The sequence below is a fragment of the Schistocerca americana genome, chromosome X (assembly GCF_021461395.2).
Source record: "Schistocerca americana isolate TAMUIC-IGC-003095 chromosome X, iqSchAmer2.1, whole genome shotgun sequence".
Taxonomy (NCBI): domain Eukaryota; kingdom Metazoa; phylum Arthropoda; class Insecta; order Orthoptera; family Acrididae; genus Schistocerca; species Schistocerca americana.
This window is the reverse complement of record NC_060130.1, coordinates 219929355-219949704: the sequence shown is the minus strand read 5'-3', so window position 1 is coordinate 219949704 and position 20350 is coordinate 219929355. Positions and strand designations below refer to the sequence as shown.

Sequence of the window (20350 nt, the reverse complement as noted above, 5' to 3'; positions counted from 1 at the left end):
CAAAAAGTACAGCATTATTTTTCATACTCATTTGCATTAACTTACATTTTTCTAAACTTATAGGAAGCTGTCATTTATCCCACTGAACAGAAATTCTGTCTGTGTCATTCTGTATTCTTTTACTGTCACACATACACTACACTTTTCCATACACTGTAGCATCATGTGAACGGTGCAGATTGCTGCCCACTCTATCCATCAGATCACTGATGTATATAGAGAACACAGGCAGTCCTATCACACTTCCATGTGGCACTCTTGATGATACCTTAGTCTCTAATGAATACTTGCTGTCCAGGACAATGTACTGAGTTCTATTACTTTAAATATGTTTGAGCCACTCTCATGTCTGAGAACCCATTCCTTTTCCTCAGACCTTCATTAACATTGTGCAGTGGGCCACTGTGTCAAATGCTTTCCAGAAATCTAGGAATACAGAATCTGCCTATTGTCCTTCATCTATGGTTTGCAAGATATTGTGTGAGAAACAGGCAAGCTGAGTTTCACATGAGTGAAGCTTTATAAATCTGTGCTGATTTGTAGACAGAAGCTTTTGTGTCCCAAGAAAATTTATTATAGTTGAAATTAGAATATGCTCATAAATTCTGCAGCAAACCATGGCTAAAGGTACCAGTTTGTAAATTTGCTTTCTTCTGATGTGTATTGGAGTTTTCTTTATCGTGAATAGAATGCCTGTCTTGTAATAATTAATGAATTTTGTCCTCTGAGAAGGCAGGCCTCTCCCAGGTTGACTGGGGGAGATGAACAGTGTTTGAATTCCATAAGTGGCTGACTGCATTCTGCAAAACAGGAATTGATCATCTCATCTGCCAGTGGGATAAATGTGTTATGATTACTTTTGAATGGAACCATTCTGTGGTCCTGCTGTGGTGGGTGGGTGGGTGGTTGGTTTTCATTTGACTGTGCCTTATGTCCTTAATGGGACAGAATCTTTTCAGTCATCTTGGGTGGATGGAAAATACAGTAAATCTGCTCTGGACCTTACTATTTTACTAATCAGAGCACCACAGAAAGGTAGCAGCACAATGGGCAGATCATTACATGCTATGTGATAGTTTGTTCAAGAAACATGTAGATGACACCTTAGAAATTACTGTCAAACATTGAGGGAGCGTGTAATCTCTAAATATTATGGTGACAAAAGAGCATTAAGTTCTGAAAATATTATAAATAAATGCTATAAACTAAACAAAATCCTTCATTGGTTTGTTTCACAACTCTTTATTTTTGTATTTGGGTAGTAATTCCATTATTCAGTACACAAATGATTCCAACAATGGCATCCAAGCAAGGTCATCATGGCCTTACGTGGTGCCACTATTTCGAGCTGGAGGGCAAAGCCAATGGTGGAAACACCCCACATTCATGCCTCAAGTTTTTATCCACCCATAGGCCCTATTCCCAGCAGATTTTTATATGGTGCTTGGTAATAGCATAATTCCCTAACTTAACTCTCTTGCTGTTTCTGGCTTCTATATTACTGAAATTCTCTTTTTTATCCATATATAACTCATGAACTTCTTCTCTTGGCTTGTTTCCGTTATTAGCAACCTGTATTCAACTTACAAGGAAAGGCACCCAAAAGTAATATTGAACTATATGCACTAGAAACAATAAGAAGTACAACCAGTAAAGTTATAATATGATAGTCATTATTTATTAAATCAGAACTTGCCTTACAAATGTGAGAGAAAATGGTAGGCTTGACATCCAGTCTACATCCTCCAATCCAGACAAGCATTATCTTGCAGTATTCTCAAATACTTGGACTTCATCTGCTTTAGTAAATAACTTTAAGCAACTTAAGAAAATACCAGTTAATAAATTCAAATCTACATCCAATAAACAAATAAAAATTAAGACATTTTATGTTGTTCAGGTATTTCAGAAATAAATTATGTGCAATCTGACTTACAATACATGTAGCAATATAGAATGACTGATGGGCATAAAACTCAGTGTTACTTAGTGTAATATTCATATGGAACATAAGATGACCTTTTGTATTATACTTATGCTTCAATAATAATTATTTTATTTTGCTATTGCCTGTTACCAGTAACATCCCAGAAATATTTGGTTTTTTGGATACCATATTTCCCTTAAATAAAGGATACCATCAAGGAACACAATTCCAATGGCATATTTTTATCTGAAATGTTGTTTGCAAAAAACAATCAAGTTAAATAAAAGCATTCTGCACTACTAAGACACAAAATATAACCAAACTACTTATAACTTAAACCAGTTATTTGAGGTCTCAAAAAAAAATTCTTTTCTGTTCTGTAAATCTGGTATATTCCACTATGAAATATTCATTGCAACATTGTCTGTTGCAACCAAACTGTCTGATAGAATTTAAATTTGTTCTGCTTGTCTCTAGTTGAGCGCTAATTGCGTACTGAGTGTACCTGCTGCATTGTTCAGTGCAGTGTTCACACTGAAACTCTCAAACTTACTTCCTGACCTACCATCACTGATTGTGCACGAAATAAAAAGTAATGAAACCTTCCATAGTTCTGCCTTCTACTGTTGCCTATGAAGAACACAAAATGCAAGGACAGAGATATTTTTTGGAAATATACCTTTTTTAAAATTTGTCTACACGTTTTTACGTTTTCATTGTGTGTGAACATATCACTAACACAGTGCACCAAAGATGAGACTATCATGTAATATAATATATTAACTGTCTTAACATTCTTAAATGGAAGCTAAATGACTTGTTTCAGGTCACACTGATAAAGGACCCTGTATATGAGGATTTCGGCTTCAGTGTGTCAGATGGATTATATGAGCGTGGTGTTTATATCAACAGAATGAGAAAGAGAGGCCCAGCAGATTTGTGTGGTGTTTTGAAACCATATGATAGGATACTTCAGGTACAATGTTGCTGAATGATATTAGATCAATAAAAATGTTTGTGTTTCTAATATAAGTGATACCAGCTGCTGACATAAGAAACAAATATGAGTAATTATGATCAGTAATACTATGTAGCCCTCCTTTTACCTTCCATATAGGAATCACACAACATGTTAGTGTTTTATGAAATGTCACTTATGGTTTTGTTGTATGATCAACCACAAATTGTAGGGGGTCCTTATTGTCAATGTGGAGCTGAGTGATATTTTAGTGACTGTTTATGTCTTAGTCACTTGTGCCACAATTTTTCAACAGGATTGACATGTAATAAATTGTGGAATGACTAAGTAAGACACAGCTTCATATTGAAATTTTTGTGCATATGACACATGTTGGTTAGGTGTATTGCATATTTAAAAATGACTCTTTTCACTGAAGGAAGTACCATCTGGTTGGATCTACAGCAAAACTAGATTTGTGCTCCTCTGTATATACATGGGCACTAAGTCACTGATTCTTGGCAGGTTAACATGGTTCACACCATAAAAACACAACTGTGTTCATTTGGTTACCACACACAGCCAGTGTATAGCCTCATGTAAATTATATTGTGACATCATAGCTACAATCAACTCCCAGTATGAAAATAATGTCATCAGCAAAGTACAACACTTAGCACGCAAAGCACATTTATTACATACATCAGCATAGAGACAGATTAGAACTGAACACCTGGGTGGAGAGTGCTGTTGTTTATACAAACATCAAATATTCTAGAAATGGTAAATACTAAATAACAAATAATTGCTGGTGATCAGGTCTGAAATAGCAACCCACGGCCTGCCAGCCAGTCATGGGAACTCCTGCATGCAGTACTCCTTACGACATAGCTCACTCTCTTGGAGAAACAATGATGCACTGTTTTAGATGGACTGGTTGGAGCTGACTACAGCATCCTACACCTAGATCTCACCAGTGCAGCTCTGTAAGGCAGCATTGGCACTTCCTCATGTTCTAGTATGTTATCACTTGTTCTTCACTATGATGTGCATTAAATGTGTCAGAACTTCAGGATGGTCAATAGCAGGTCTTTCAGTCTCCTAGAACAAGAAGCCTCCACCATTTATCTCAACTTCAGTACTGTAGTAGGGCTTCATATGTAGGACTTGGATGACACAGTTCTCTTTTTTCTTTTTGGTGAATCGTCATAATCCTCAACTTCATATAAGATATCTGACAAATGATGAACAATACAATATGGCTCAAAGTAGGGCTTCAATAACTTTTACAATAGTCCCACTTCCTGCACTGACATAGAAATTCATACCAAGTCTCCCAATTTGTATCTCACTGGCTGATGCTTTGCATTATAGCACTCTCTGTCCTTCTCCTAGTCATCCAACATCTGTATGCAAGCCAGCTGTCTTCCTTCTTTAATCCTGGTAATGAGGTGTTTCACATAGTCATCCTGAGTATCATCCAGTTGCAATGGGAACAGTATACCATTTGTCATTTTGGCCTCACAATTGTGGAGCCAATAGAATAGTGTGAAGCCTGTAGTGTCTTGCTTCACTGTGTTACATGTGAATCTCATGACAAGCAGTGATGTATCGCAGTTTCAGTGTTCTAATTCAAGGTACAATGAGAGCATATAGCCCAACATCTTATTAAGGGGTTCTGAGAGGCCATTCATCTGTGGATAGTAAGCAGTTGTAATCCTTCATGTGATGTCACATAGTGAAATTACCTATGATAGTAGTATCAACTGGAAAACTTTTCCACAATCAGAGATCATCATACAGTGTACTCCATGCTTCAGAATGACATATGGTACAAGTAACCTTGCAGCTTCCAGAGCTTTGGTAGCCAGCACAGCTTTGGCAACAGCATAGTGAGTGTGGTAGTAAGTGCAGACTATTACCCATCAATTCCCATTTGTTAATTTCAGGAACATCCCCAAGAGACTGATTCCAGTTTGGTGGAATGGTGCTGCTGCAGGCAGAATTGATGCATGATGCCCCCAGAGGTAATTGTGGCACATGTTTCCATCACTGGCAGTACTTATGGTGGCTCACATAGTGTCTAACAGGTCAGTAGAGACCTAGCCAGTGATATTTGTTTGTGATTCGTCTAGAGTCTTCATGAATCCCAGGTGACTAGACATTGGTGTGTAATGGTAAAACTTCAGAATAGCTCGTTGAAAATGAGCTGGGATGACAAGCAGCTATTCCCACCATAATGGATTATAGTTCCTCTTGTACAATGTTTTGTTTATTAATTGGAATTCTCATTCTGTTGGTTCCTCCTTCAAGGATTCTTTGGTTTTTAGCCATGCTGGATCTTGCCTCTCTTCAGCAGCAATGTCATTTAATGACGTGATGATTGAGATTTCATCTACACTAGTATGCTCCACCAAAGGATTCTTTGAAAAGCAGTCAGTGTCCTTCCATTTGTGTCTATATTAGTACAACACTGTGATGTCGTACTGCTGAAACCTCAGTGAACATCTCACCAGTCAACCCAATGGATCCTCTAGGCTACTCAGCCATCATAGATAATGGTAATCCATGGTTTGCCAAATATGTACTGCTGCAACTTGTTGATAGCCCAGACAACTGGAAGGCAGTCTTTCTCAGTTGTTGAGTAGTTCATCTCACATTTCAGCCTCTCAATTTAAAACTGGATCTTATCTCATTGATGATGGTGGGATAACATCTTCAATGGAAAAACGTCACCAGGAATAATTTTTGTAATGTGTGCTTGTTGGAATAACTCCATGAATCTGAAGCTCTAATGTTCCACAGTCTATGACTCCTTGATGTCTGCAAAAAGTCCCATCCAAGAATAATATTCTGTTAAAATTACTTATTTAAAAGACTGTGTTCTGTCATTGATAGTTAGTCTTGACATACATTTTCTTGTTGTATGGACACATTTTCAATTTGAGTTTCAGCACAGTGGGTTTTATGTCACAGAACATAGTAATCTGTGGGTGGAATCACCCAATAGAAAATCGAGGATGGAAAATTACATTATTATGAAAAGGTTAGACCACTACTCATGATAAGCACAACACACACACACACACACACACACACACACACACACACACACACACACAAATTCAAGTATCAGACACACATGACCACTATCATGTTATCGCGTGTGTGTGTGTCAGTTTTGATTTGTGTGTGTGTGTGACTCACCATCTCCACCATATGGTGAGTAGCAGTCTCACCTTTTCATAATATCATAATTATTCCATAGCTGGTGTTGATAAGCATTTGACATAATTGAAAAGGAAGGCCCTGAGTTGACTACCGCCTGAACATGGTGGCTGCTGTGGATGACATCAATGAGGTTTCCTGATATCTTTGTGGTTGTTGCTCTTGGAGGATTCCCATCTGTGGTAGCCATACTTCCATGTTGGTCTCCTCACTTAGTTTCCCTGATTGTGATAGCTAGGCAAGTGGCTGGTACATCTGTGTGGGGATGGGAACAGCTAAAGCACATTGGGGAGTGACCTTGTCCAGGATTCAGTGATGGGCTTTGTCCCACAGGTCAACTATAATCATCTGCAGTTGTCTGGAATCAATAAGACTGTTGTGATGATTGATATCTTGCAGTGTAATAGTCATTGCACACTCATCTTCTTCCTTTGCAGCAGTGTATGTGTTCAGGGCATCCATAGTGAAAACATATTGGCATGTTGTCCTCTAAGTGTCTGTCCTTCTGTGGGGCATTATATCATTGTAGCTTCATTGATTGGGTGCTGGGTTGTCTTTTGATGGCTGAGATCAACATTCATGGCTAATAGGTTTCGCTTATTTGGTATGACACTTGATGCTCCCATAAACTGCTGTATCTCTTCTATTACTAGCTGGTGTTTGAGAGAGGTGAATTCATGGTGTTTTTCCAGAGCTGCCATTGGGACCATATTCAGGAGTCAGTCATGTTTCTTTTAGCCAGCTTTTTCCAATTGCATTTCCTTGATACTTCATGAATGCTTTGGTTTTTATGACATCATTTATCAAAAGAACTTTTTCATGTCTTCTGTGACTCGTTTCATAGTGTGTGTGATTTTGTCAGCTTCTGTCATGTTTGAATTCACAATGTGACATAGGACCAAAACATTCAGTATGTGTGACAGTGTTATTTCCCCATGTCATGTTCTTCAATTGTTCTTCTGCTAAACAGACTTGCTGCTGATTGTCACCAAATGTGTTCTTCAGTTTGACTTAGAATGTATCCTAGCTATCGAGCTTCTCTTTGTTGGTCTCAGACCAGTGCTGGGCTGTGCCATCCAAGTAAAAGTACACATTTGCAGAACAGGTCACATTATCCCACTTGCTGCATTTAGCAAAATCTGCCATTTCACTGATTGTGGGAACCACAGATGGATACCTGATGTGTAGCTGAAGTGTTTTCTGTTTCAGAATCTATTGGTTTCCTGAATATTTGGACTTTGGAAATGATGTACTGCTTGTATTCTGGTTCTTGTTGCAAGTGCTAGTGTTTACATTGCCTGATGGAGCCATGGTGATGAAGGTGTTTTGAGTATACGCAGCATATCCATCAAACAATGTCATGTTGTAACCACTGTCAAGTCCAAATCCAAAAGTACGTTGTCAATGAAGTACAACAATTAGCGCTGAAAGCACGTTTATTATGAACTCCAATGTACAGACATATCAGAACTGCACTCCTGGATGGAGAGTTCTGCTATTTATACAAACATTGGGTGTTCCAGGCATCGATATGAAACACACTCATACCCATTAATGGAGGTGACTGAAAACTATAATTTGCCAGACCAACAGACTTTTTCTAATCCTTATTACAAGTGACTCACTTTCTTTAGTGAGGTGCATATTATGCATTAGGGGTTAGCAAGAATAACACAATGCACAAATTTACAGCATGTAGTCTTCACAGACATGTTATCAGATTGATCACTGTTGTATTAAATGTTTAGATTCTCATAGACCCAGACACATGCAAGCAGCATTACATTGTCCTGGTGCAGATGCTGTTGTTGCTATGTTACATGCTATACGATCCATAGTGAGGAGATCATTAGTGATGTAAATTTGTCGCAAAACGTGAACACACATAATTAAAATTTACAACAAAAAAGGAGAGATGCTAATACCCTTTCCACAGGTTCTGAATCCAATGGTCTTTAAGGATGTGGAATACATAAAATAATCTTAAATTTATTTCCATTCAAGTGGTAGTGGCAAACTTGTCACAAAACACACAGTTCTACAATACTATGTGGTACCTATGGTTATCATTAGGTTATTGTGCCATACATCATCAAATAGAAAGTTGTATGCAATAATTATTTACATTAAATACATTACTTCACCAAAGATATGCAGAAGTCAGATTTTATTAAAAACTTAAACACACACTATTAACATTCCACAACAGTTGTGGAACCTTAATACAGTGTGTTTCTGTTTTTAATATGTCAGTATTCCTGAACAGATGGAATATTCCAATAATGTTTCTCATATTGTATGTAACACTCTTGTTACATGATATTTCTGATGATTTACACTTCAGTGTTTTCTACTAACAGATTTATGGAAGGAGTTGAGAACAAATAAGTTTTCAGGCTCCACTTACACTGAATTTTGTTATTAATTTAACTTTTTTATGGCTGCTGGTAAGTTACTACAATTGTGTTCCTTAATAATAGATGCCTTTCTGGACTACAGTACCTGAATTTAAACATTTATGAACATAATTCTTATTTCTATTATTGATTCATTGTTCTGAGCTGTTGGTTTTGAAAGGAGATATATCACTTATGAGAAATGTCATTTAGGAATAAATATGTGTAGAATCAGTAGTTAATAACCCCATTTCATTGACCAGAAATCGGCAGGATGTTCTTGAGTTCATACCACAAATAATTCATATTACATGCTTTTCAACTCCAAAAACTTTGGCTTGGCTTAATGGGTTACTTCAAAAATGATCCTATTATATGGAATGGTAGAAATCCAAGTATGTAAACTTCTTTATTTTAAAATCGCTTATGTCTGGCAGTGTTCATATGGCAAATGCAGATTTGTTTAGGAACTTCAGCAGTTCTCCAAACTGAATTTCTTATCAATTTGTAATTGCAAGATGTTAACATTGTCAACCACTTCCATGTGGTTGTCATAATATTTTATACATATACTGGGAGGAAACTTCATACATTCTGAGCAGCATATAATGTCTCTTCCCAAAGTTTAGTGACAAAATAGTGACTAGAAATCATTTATTCCATGGAAATTTTATTAATCAATTTTGGTAAAATTATGCTTGATTTGATATTTATGGAAACATTTGTATCATCTGCAAACAAAACAAATTTGGCACCTGGTAATGTTAATGAAAGGTCATTAATATACACAAGAAAACATATGGCTCTGAGATGAAACATCATTTGATATCACATGACATTAGTTTTGATATGCCGGCCAAAGTGGCCGTGCGGTTAAAGGCACTGCAGTCTGGAACCGCAAGACCGCTATGGTCGCAGGTTCGAATCCTGCCTCGGGCATGGATGTTTGTGATGTTCTTAGGTTAGTTAGGTTTAACTAGTTCTAAGTTCTAGGGGACTAATGACCCCAGCAGTTGAGTCCCATAGTGCTCAGAGCCATTTGAACCATTAGTTTTGATATAGTGAAAACTGATAGTTTGATACAAAATGCTTTCCTGTTGACAGCCTTTGTTTCCTGTCAAAAATATACTATCTAAACTGTTTTGCAGCATTTCTTGTTACACCATAATATTCTAATTACTTAAAAGGATATAGTGATTTACACAGAAATGCCTTACACAAATCACAAAAAATACAAGTAGCCTTTAATTTATGATCGAATTAATTAAATATGATACATTTTTGCTGCATATGTAAATAACCTTCACAATATTGGAACCCTGTAGAAATCCAGACTGTGACTTTGACAAAATATTATTTGTCATCAGACATTTAAAAAGCACCTTGTATATTATCATTTCTAGAATTTAGAGAATATTAGTAAAAGTAAAACTGAATGGAAGTTTGTTGGCATTTCTTCATCTCCTTTCTTATATAGAGGATTAACTTTAACATATTTCAGCTAATTGAGAAATGTTCCAGTGACGAATGACTGACTAAATACTTTTTAATTAAATTTGCTGATATTTCATCACAAGTAGTAAAACTTTTATTTTATTTATCATACACTCCTGGAAATGGAAAAAAGAACACATTGACACCGGTGTGTCAGACCCACCATACTTGCTCCGGACACTGCGAGAGGGCTGTACAAGCAATGATCACACGCACGGCACAGCGGACACACCAGGAACCGCGGTGTTGGCCGTCGAATGGCGCTAGCTGCCCAGCATTTGTGCACCGCCGCCGTCAGTGTCAGCCAGTTTGCCGTGGCATACGGAGCTCCATCGCAGTCTTTAACACTGGTAGCATGCCGCGACAGCGTGGACGTGAACCGTATGTGCAGTTGATGGACTTTGAGCGAGGGCGTATAGTGGGCATGCGGGAGGCCGGGTGGACGTACCGCCGAATTGCTCAACACGTGGGGCGTGAGGTCTCCACAGTACATCGATGTTGTCACCAGTGGTCGGCGGAAGGTGCACGTGCCCGTCGACCTGGGACCGGACTGCAGTGACGCACGGATGCAAGCCAAGACCATAGGATCCTACGCAGTGCCGTAGGGGACCGCACCGCCACTTCCCAGCAAATTAGGGACACTGTTGCTCCTGGGGTATCGGCGAGGACCATTCACAACCGTCTCCATGAAGCTGGGCTACGATCCCGCACACCGTTAGGCCGTCTTCCGCTCACGCCCCTACATCGTGCAGCTCGCCTCTAGTGGTGTCGCGACAGGCGTGAATGGAGGGACGAATGGAGACGTGTCGTCTTCAGCGATGAGAGTCGCTTCTGCCTTGGTGCCAATGATGGTCATATGCGTGTTTGGCGCCGTGCAGGTGAGCGCCACAATCAGGACTGCATATGACCGAGGCACACAGGGCCAACACCCGGCATCATGGTGTGGGGAGCGATCTCCTACACTGGCCGTACACCACTAGTGATCGTCGAGGGGACACTGAATAGTGCACGGTACATCCAAACCGTCATTGAACCCATCGTTCTACCATTCCTAGACCGGCAAGGGAACTTGCTGTTCCAACAGGACAATGCACGTCCGCATGTATCCCGTGCCACCCAACGTGCTCTAGAAGGTGTAAGTCAACTACCCTGGCCAGCAAGATCTCCGGATCTGTCCCCCATTGAGCATGTTTGGGACTGGATGAAGCGTCGTCTCACGCGGTCTGCACGTCCAGCACGAACGCTGGTCCAACTGAGGCGCCAGGTGGAAATGGCATGGCAAGCCGTTCCACAGGACTACATCCAGCATCTCTACGATCGTCTCCATGGGAGAATAGCAGCCTGCATTGCTGTGAAAGGTGGATATACACTGTACTAGTGCCGACATTGTGCATGCTCTGTTGCCTGTGTCTATGTGCCTGTGGTTCTGTCAGTGCGATCATGTGACGTATCTGACTCCAGGAATGTGTCAATAAAGTTTCCCCTTCCTGGGACAATGAATTCACGGTGTTCTTATTTCAATTTCCAGGAGTGTATATGACACGAGGATTCTATCTGTCATTCCAGTTTGTGTCTTTGAGGAGTTCCCTAAAATCAATTTTAAAATCAATTTTTGGTTTACTGACTACCATCCTGAACTCAGATGTAGTAGATTTTGTATGCTAGTCAGTAGTAACATTTAGCATAGGGAACTGCATGCCATGGTCTGAGAGGCCATTAACTGTTGGTTTTGTAATATAATTATGTTCACTAGAACTTTCTATAAAATATTACCAAAACCTGTTTTTGATCAGTTGTCTACCCTAGTAGGGAAGTTTACAGTTGAAATTAAGTTCATCATCGGAACTAAGTTCATCAATGCAGGTAAGTAATTCATCAGTTTTATCCCACAATCCCTGGATATTAACCACACAGAAAATAGAGAGAATTTTATGCTATTCATGTATCAATTGAAATAATATTCATGAACTCCACAGTATATGGGACACCACAGTATATGGTAATAACAATATATAACAAGTTAATGGGCAAAAACATATTTAATATGAAGCCAGAGATTCTAAAACCAAGGCTACAGCAGATACTGCAGGAGAAATGTTACTATACAGTACTGGAGGATAAATGATAATTTGATCAAGGGGTAATGAAGTATAACAAAATTATTATGATCATGAAATCTTGCTACAATTTTGACATGTCTCCTGTACCAGGATCAAATGATTTAGATTATATATGTTATGCAGCTAGTAAACTATGATTTGTAATAATAGTAGCTCAAATTTCACACAAATTGTGATACAATTGGATGAAAATAAATTTGTGGTGATTGCTGAGAATTTTTAAATAAAGGCTATTTGTACTGATAATGTTTGCTAGAATTATGCAGTTTAGTTTCTTTCTTAAACTGAATGTTTGTTTAAATTCCAACCTCACTTAAAATTTGGTTTCCTTCTGTTCTCCCAACCCTAAAACTGGTGTTGCTCTGTCACAAGTAACCAATGGTATTTTACCACTCAATAGAATGCCTTCCCCATGCTCTTAGGTTTTTTGCTGTCAGTCCACTCAGTTTATCCTTTCCTACTCTGCTGATAGAAATGCTATTTCCAGCATAATTCCATCTACTGGTAGAATCAACAGGAACCACACCAATGTGTGACACTTAATTCAACATAAGCAACTGTTGCAAAACTAAATTAACTCTCTTGATAGAAGAGCTCAAATGGCATCTTAGAAAAGATACAAATTCATCACTAGTATGTAAAGATATTGATGCTGTTTTGGGTAATACTTTACATTGTACTCAGGTTCTCTGTCAATACTATTGCCTTGCCCACCAACTGTAGCCATGATGTCCTCTTTAGTGAAATCCTCAAAAACTGATTCTAAATTCTCTGTCATTCTGCCCAGACAAGTACTAGGGTTAGAAAAATATGACTCAATACTCTGATCCTATTTCTGATTTTCCTGCAACAGTTGGCCCACATATCTAGCATGAGAACTAGCTAGCAAAATTTCCTGCATCTTTACTGACTTTCCCACATTCTTCCTTTTTAGTTGCTTCATGAAAGCTTGTTGTGTCCTGTCTACACCTATATCTTCTTGAAGAACATCCATTCTTAGCTGAAGAAACAGCTCAAACCTATTTTCATATCTACCACAAATCTGTCAGAAGCCTGTCACCACTGCACACCTCTAATTACCCTTCTCCAGCATTAACCTGTCTAGATCTTTCTAGTCTCACTTAATTCAGACTAAAAGGCAGCAGTTTGCTCTTTCTGTTTCATCAACATATTATCTTATTGCATATTCTGCATCCACTGAAGAACCCCATTTACTTCTCAAATACATACGTCACTACAGTTGACATAAGGTGAAAAAAGCTACAGCATCCATCACATAATACCCCAGAATAAAACATTCTGTGGCAAGGCAACCCCATTTTACTCATGGTGAATAATTATTCAGCAAGAATAACAAATTAAATTATCAAGAAATAGGGAAACACATTTACAAAAATTTCGTCATTACACTGCTATATGTACACAAACTTCCTTTCTTTCTTGTGCCCTTTATCCAGCTAATGCTGGGTTGTGACTGGTGTGGTACTTCTTCACTTTCATGGAGAACCAACCATACCCATATGTAGGTTACTATTTCTTTATTGCTTATTTAGCTTGACCAGATTAGGGCCATAAGGTCCTCTCTTACATGAGACTGGGAACAATACATACCAAAAAATCACAAAAACATTCACAGCAATAATAATAATAACAATAATAACATTAATAAAACAGTGAAGCACCAAAGAAACTGGTATAGGCATATGTATTCAAATACAGAGAAATGTAAACAGGCAGAATATGATGCTGTGGTCGGCATTGTCAATGCAAGACAACAACGGTCTAATGCAGTTGTTAGATCAGTTACTGCTGCTACAATGGCAGGTTATCAAGATTTAAATGAGCTTGAATGTGATGTTATAGTCGGTTTACGAGGAATAGGATGCACCATTTCCAAGGTAACAATGAAGTAGGGATTTTCCCATATGACCATTTCATAAGCATACCATGAATACCAGGAATCTGGTAAAACATCAAATCTCTGACATTTCTGTGGCCAGAAAAAGATCCTGCAAGAACGTGACCAAATATGACAGAAGAGAATCATTCAGTGTGACAGAAGTGCAATCTTCCCGCAAGTTGCTGCAGATTTCAATGCTGGGTAATCAACGAGTGTCAGCATGTGAACCATTGAATGAAACATCATCAATATGGGCTTTTGAAGTCGAAGGCCCAGTCATCTGCTCTTGATGATTGCAGGTCACAAAGCATTACACCTCACCAGGGTCCATCAACACTGACACTGGACTGTTGATGCCTGGAAATATGTTGCCTGGTCAGACGAATCTTGTTTCAAATTGTATCGAGCGGATGGATGTGTACAGGTATGGAGACAACCTCATGTATCCACGGACCCTGCATGTCAGTGGAGGACTTTTCAAGCTGGTGGAGGATCTGTAATTGTGTTGGGCATATGCAGCTGGAGTGATATGGGACCCCTGATATGTCTAGATATGACTCTGACAGGTGACATGTACATAAGCATCCTGTCTGATAACCTGCATCCATTCATGTCCATTGTGCATTCCGACAGACTTGGACAATTCCAGCAGGACAACAGGACACCCCACACGTCCAGAATTGCTACAGAGTGTCTCCAGGAACACTCTTCTGACATTAAACATTTCCCACTGGCTACCAAACTCCCCAGACATGGACATTATTGAGTATATCTGGGATCGCTTGCAGTGTGCTGTTCAGCAGAGATCTCCGCCCCCTCATGTTCTTATGAGCTTACGAAAAGCCCTGCAGGATTCATGGTGTCAATTCCTCCAGCATTACTTCAGACATTAGTCCAGTCCATTTCACGTCATATTGTTGCACTTCTGCATGCTCACGGTGTCCCTACATGATAGGCAGGTTACTAGTTTCTTTCGCTTTTTGGTGTAATTTACATTAATAATCATAACAATAATTGCCAATAACAATAATAATAATGACAATAGTACTTGATACTAATAACAATAAAGATAATAAGAGCAAAGAGCTTGAAGAATGATTTAGATTAGTTTAGCACATTTGAATACATGTTTAGTATTATATAAGTGGAAGAGGTAAAGAAAGATGGGAAGATTAAAATGACAGTGACAGTGGCTGTTAGAAAGAACAGAATTTAAATAAAGGACTCTGCCAACATGGTGGAGGGAAAAGTTGTGGGGAGGAGGAGACTCATGAGAATGAGCTGCAGACATGTATATGAGAGCGACGGTTATTGTGGTAAAACATGGGCAATGAACTGTCTTTTAAAGTTTGGAAGGATTTTAATTGCTCTGATTTTTTTTAGGAAGATTGTTCCAAAGTTGGGTTCCTGATACAGAAAATGATTTAGAGAACATGACATAGTTATGTGATGGTACAGAGAGGATTTTACTTTGTTGAGAATTAGTATTTCTGCTATGCTGTTCAGACAATAGTGTCAGTAGTAATGTATCCAATGTAAAATGCCTCTGTCTTAAATACTTGAATATGGCATAAGGCCAAAACTGTACAACCTTACATGAAATAAAGAGAATGTCAGCTGAAGGCATCACAAAATCTTTCAAAAAATTCATTGCAGTTGCATACTACTCTATTGCATTGAAAAAATGTGTTAGAGCTGAAGTTAAATAAGAGTGAGTGCCATGATTGAGAAGACAATAGAACAGATACAGAGTATGACATTCTCTATGCTTATTGGCACACAGCCATGATAATTATTCACAGGCAGAAGTGACATGATCAAAATAGCATACATTACCAATGTATCGAACACAAGCATTCATCCCCAGTTCTAGCCTGCATGAGCTTTCGTATTAAAGTCCTTTGAGAATACCATCACCATAGTCAAGTATAGAGAGTATTTGTGAGTCTATGAGCTTCCTCTTAAGCTTGAAAGCAAACACTTTCCTATATTTCTGTAGTGAATGAAATGACACTGGCACCTTCTCACAGACTGCAGTTACACTACATGATCAAAAGTATCTGGACACCCCCTCAAACATGCATTTTTCATATTAGGTGCACTGTGCTGACACCTATTGTCAGGTACTCCATATCAGTGACCTCATTAGTTATGAGACATCGTGAGAAAGCAGAATGGGGCGCTCCACGGAACTCATGGACATTGAACGCGCTCAGGTGATTGGGTGTCACTTGTGTCATGTGTCTGTACATGAGATTTCCACACTCCTAAACATTCCTAGGTCCACTGTTTCCAATGTGATAGTGAAGTGGAAATAGTAAGGGACATGTACAGCACAAAAGCATACAAGCCGAATTCATCTGTTGACTGACAGAGACCGCTGGCAGTTGAAGAGGGTCATAATGTATAATAGGCAGACATCTATCCAGACTGTCACACAGGAATTCCACACTGCTTCAGAATCCACTGCAAGTACTATGACTGTTAGGTGGAAGGTGAGAAAACATGGATTTCATGGTCGAGCGGCTGCTCATATGCCACACATCACGCGGGTAAATGCCAAACTATGCCTCGGTTGATGTAAGGAGTGTAAACATTGGACAAATGAACAGTTGAAAAATGTTGTGTGGAAAGATGAACCATGGTACACAATGTGGCAATCCAATGACAAGGTGCGGGTATGGGGAATGCCCGGTGACTGTCATCTGGCAGCGTGTGTAGTGCAAACAGTAAAATTCGGAGGCGGTGGTGTTATGGAGTGGTCATGTTTTTCATGGAGGGGGCTTGCACCCCTTGTTGTTTTATGTGGCACTATCACAGTACAGGCCTACATTAATGTTTTAAGCACCTTCTTGCAGCCCAATGTTGAATAGAAATTTGGGGATGGTGAGTGCATCTTTCATGACTGAGCACCTGTTCATAATGCATGGTCCATGGCAGAGTGGTTACACGAGAATAACATCCCTGTAATGGACTGGTCTGCACAGATTCCTGACCTGAATCCTATAGAACACCTTTGGGATGTTTTGGAACGCTGACTTCACACCAGGCTTCACTGACCAACATCAATACCTCTCCTCAGTGCAGCACTCCATGAAGAATGGGCTGCCATTCCCCAAGAAACCTTCCAGCACCTGAGTCTGTGAGTGGAAGCTATCATCAAGGCTAAGGGTGGACCTACACCATATTGAATTCCAGCATTACCAATGGAGGGCACCTTGAACTTCTTAGTCATTTTCAGCCACATGTCCAGATACTTTTGATCACATAGTGTATGTTTTTAGTCCAGTCTACATTATTGTCTAGAATTAAGTCCAAGTTCTTTGCAGAAGAAGAAGAGGTTACTTCTGTGCCATTTAGGATTAAGGGTGGAAGAGATTCTCTGAACTGTGTGATAATAAGTCTTTTGTGAGTGACTAAGATTTCTGTCAATTTAGATGGGTTAAGTTTCAAACATATACTCTGTGCCCACTCAGATAAGGCAAGTATACCAGCATGTACATGCTGGATGGCTGCGCACATATGTTTTGGGCTTGCACATAGGTATAACTGAAGGCTGCCAGCATATAAGTGATATTTACAATATGTGAGAATAGTCAACAAATCATTAACATATAATGGGAAAAGTAATGAGCACAATAATGATCTTTGTGGGACCCCTGGTACTACATCTTTCCATTGCAACCTTTTAGTTTCAATTGTTACACACTGTTGACAGGATGTCAGGTATGAGTGGAATCATTGTACAGCACTAGAAGAAAAAATTTGATTTGTGAGGTTAGCAAGCAGAATGTCGAAACGATCGGTGTCAAATCCAAAAAGCACATAATAGTCACCTGGAGTTTGTCCATAGCTTGTTTTGGTTTATCATTCACTTTTATAAAATCAGTCATCATGCTGTGATTTTGCCAGAAACCCAACTGGAATTCATATAAAACATTAGCTGATGTTAAATAATTGGTAAGCTGTTCATGGGCTATGTATTCTAAAGCCTTGAATAATGCTAGTAGAATGCAAATGGACCTGTGGTCAGAAGGTCATGTGGTGGATTCTTTCTTGGGTAACGGCTTTATGAATTCCTGCTTCCAGGACACTGGGAGGTTGCTGGAGGTCACAGAATAATTGAAAATGTCCATTATTTTGGACATTAGAGGATCAACAAAAATACTGATCATTTCCACTGTTGTAGTATCATTTCCTCTAGCTGCCAGACAAATACACACAATGAACTTCCAGTCTATGTCAGGACTTATTGGGCGCAGAAAAAAAAAATTCATTCATAGCAACCACTGATAGTTGATGGGAGTCTATGATTTGTGACCTTATGCATTTGTAAAGTAAAGATTTTGCCTTGGCAAAACAGTCATTTAGATCCTTAAAAGGAAACAGTGGTTCAGTTGCAGATTTAGATTTGCCTCTTTGTAGACCTCAGTGATTTTTTCACAAGATGGTGGGTCTGTGAAAATCTTCAGTTTGCAAGTTAGTATACCTTAATTTTGTATTCCTCACAGACTGACTAGCTCAGTTAAGTAATTGCTTGTAGGTGTGATGGTTATCAGAGGTTGGGTGCCATTTGTGTGGCCTGTGTGCTGCATCACTGACACTCATGAGGTGTCTGGGTGCTCTGTATGCCATGGTGCAGGCTTTCTTCTTACTATTACTGTTTGAAGAAAAGCATGTTTATCATATAAATTATTAAAGCTCTCAGTGAATGTATCGTAGGCATCGGATGTGAGTTCTGATATATTCATACACTTAAAATCTGTAAAAGTTGCCACTTGCAGTTTTTTCTTTGGGCATTGTAGTGAAATTGTCATGAATATTGCATCATGAGCAGACAAGCCAGAAGTAGATATCCAATCTGTGTGAACTCTATTTGGAGATTCAGTTTCAAAAATATCGATAAACATATGAGATTCAGCTGTATGAGTGGACCCAAGTCGAATCAGTATAAAGTGTGAGCAGAAGGATTATTGGTTAGAAAATTGATGTTAATATATCTGGCTACAATTATGTGTTCATATGAAGATTCAAGACATGAAAGTGCATTATAATGGGGTTGTCACTCTCCCAAAGGCTTTTAAAGTTACTGGCAGGCCCCAGATTTTTCAGTAGACTTCCAAAAGCTACCCATTCCATTCCCTACAGTATATTTAAAATTGTTTTTGAAGAGTGGTCAAAGAAGAAGGCATACTACTCCATAAAAGAGTATGAGGGCTCATTTAAATGACATAAAGTTCTGACTAATTACTGTTATACTAAGTTGGGACAAATGATTAGTCAAAAGGTTCCTGCACATACAATCTTCAGTTTATATGTAACAGTGTGTCACTGATGTAAATATCATGAAATTTTATGTACCTCATGTCTCTTGGCTTTATATTTTAATGTTTACACCAAAACCATGTAACATGTTTGAAGGTGAATAAACTCATTGTTAACTCTCTGTTACACTGGCAAAGCTACTTCACATTTGGGTTTCATATGAGTTGATTACCTTCTTCTTCTTGCCGCAGTATCTTTCTCCACTCTCAGATGTAATTTTGTAAAGAACAGTGGAAAAGTTCATGACCTTGTATGACACCAGTCTTGATCTCAAATGCTTCTGAAATGTCATTCATGAATTTTAATTTTGACAGAGTGTTTGTGAAAGTCTGTTGTATCAGTTTTCTTGACATATCGTCCACTCCAAATTCTTCCTCTGTTATTACTCTAAACTTTTTACCATACAGATAACATTTCAGATATGTGATTCCATAAATAAGACTTAACATTTCTTTCTCCATTGTGGTCTAATTTCTTTCTGCAGAATTTAGTTGTCTTGATGTGTAAGCAGCTCATTGTGTCAATCTACTAGAAGGATTCTTTAACACCAACAACCATGTTAATGCTGTATGATCTGTTGTTACTCTAAACATTCTACCATACAGATAACATTTCAGATATGTGATTCAATATATAACCAGCCAGCCTTGTGCGCAGTCTGATGTTTACTTCAGCCGATGTGACTAGGACTACTAAGGGCAGCTGCTCTGTGCCAAGTGTTTTTCCTTTGTCAAATATTTGACACAGCAATATTTGTAGTTAGACCACAGAAGTGATGAGTAGTGTTATTTTTCATGTGTTACATTGTGCAGTTGATTTTTGCTTTCAGTTGTGACATTTTCCTTGTTATGACATGGAAGCTCTGCTTCAAACGTTGGTGCAACAGCAGACAGAACTTCTTACTGTCCTGCAACAGGCTCTGCTGATGTTTCTCTCTCCCCCTTCAGCTCCAGCTATGTTTTCTCCTCCACTGCCATCACTGGATGAGGCAGTGGAAGATTG

General features: G+C 38.9%; 1 protein-coding gene across 1 annotated transcript in view; it reads left to right on the top strand.

Moving 5' to 3' along the window:
* LOC124556461 (glutamate receptor-interacting protein 1) overlaps nt 1-20350 on the top strand; it is a 615250-nt gene that overhangs the window by 579890 nt on the left and 15010 nt on the right. Inside the window, exon 17 of the mRNA XM_047130411.1 lies at nt 2754-2903. Coding sequence (XP_046986367.1) covers nt 2754-2903 — 150 coding nt within the window. The remainder of the gene's footprint in view (nt 1-2753; nt 2904-20350) is intronic.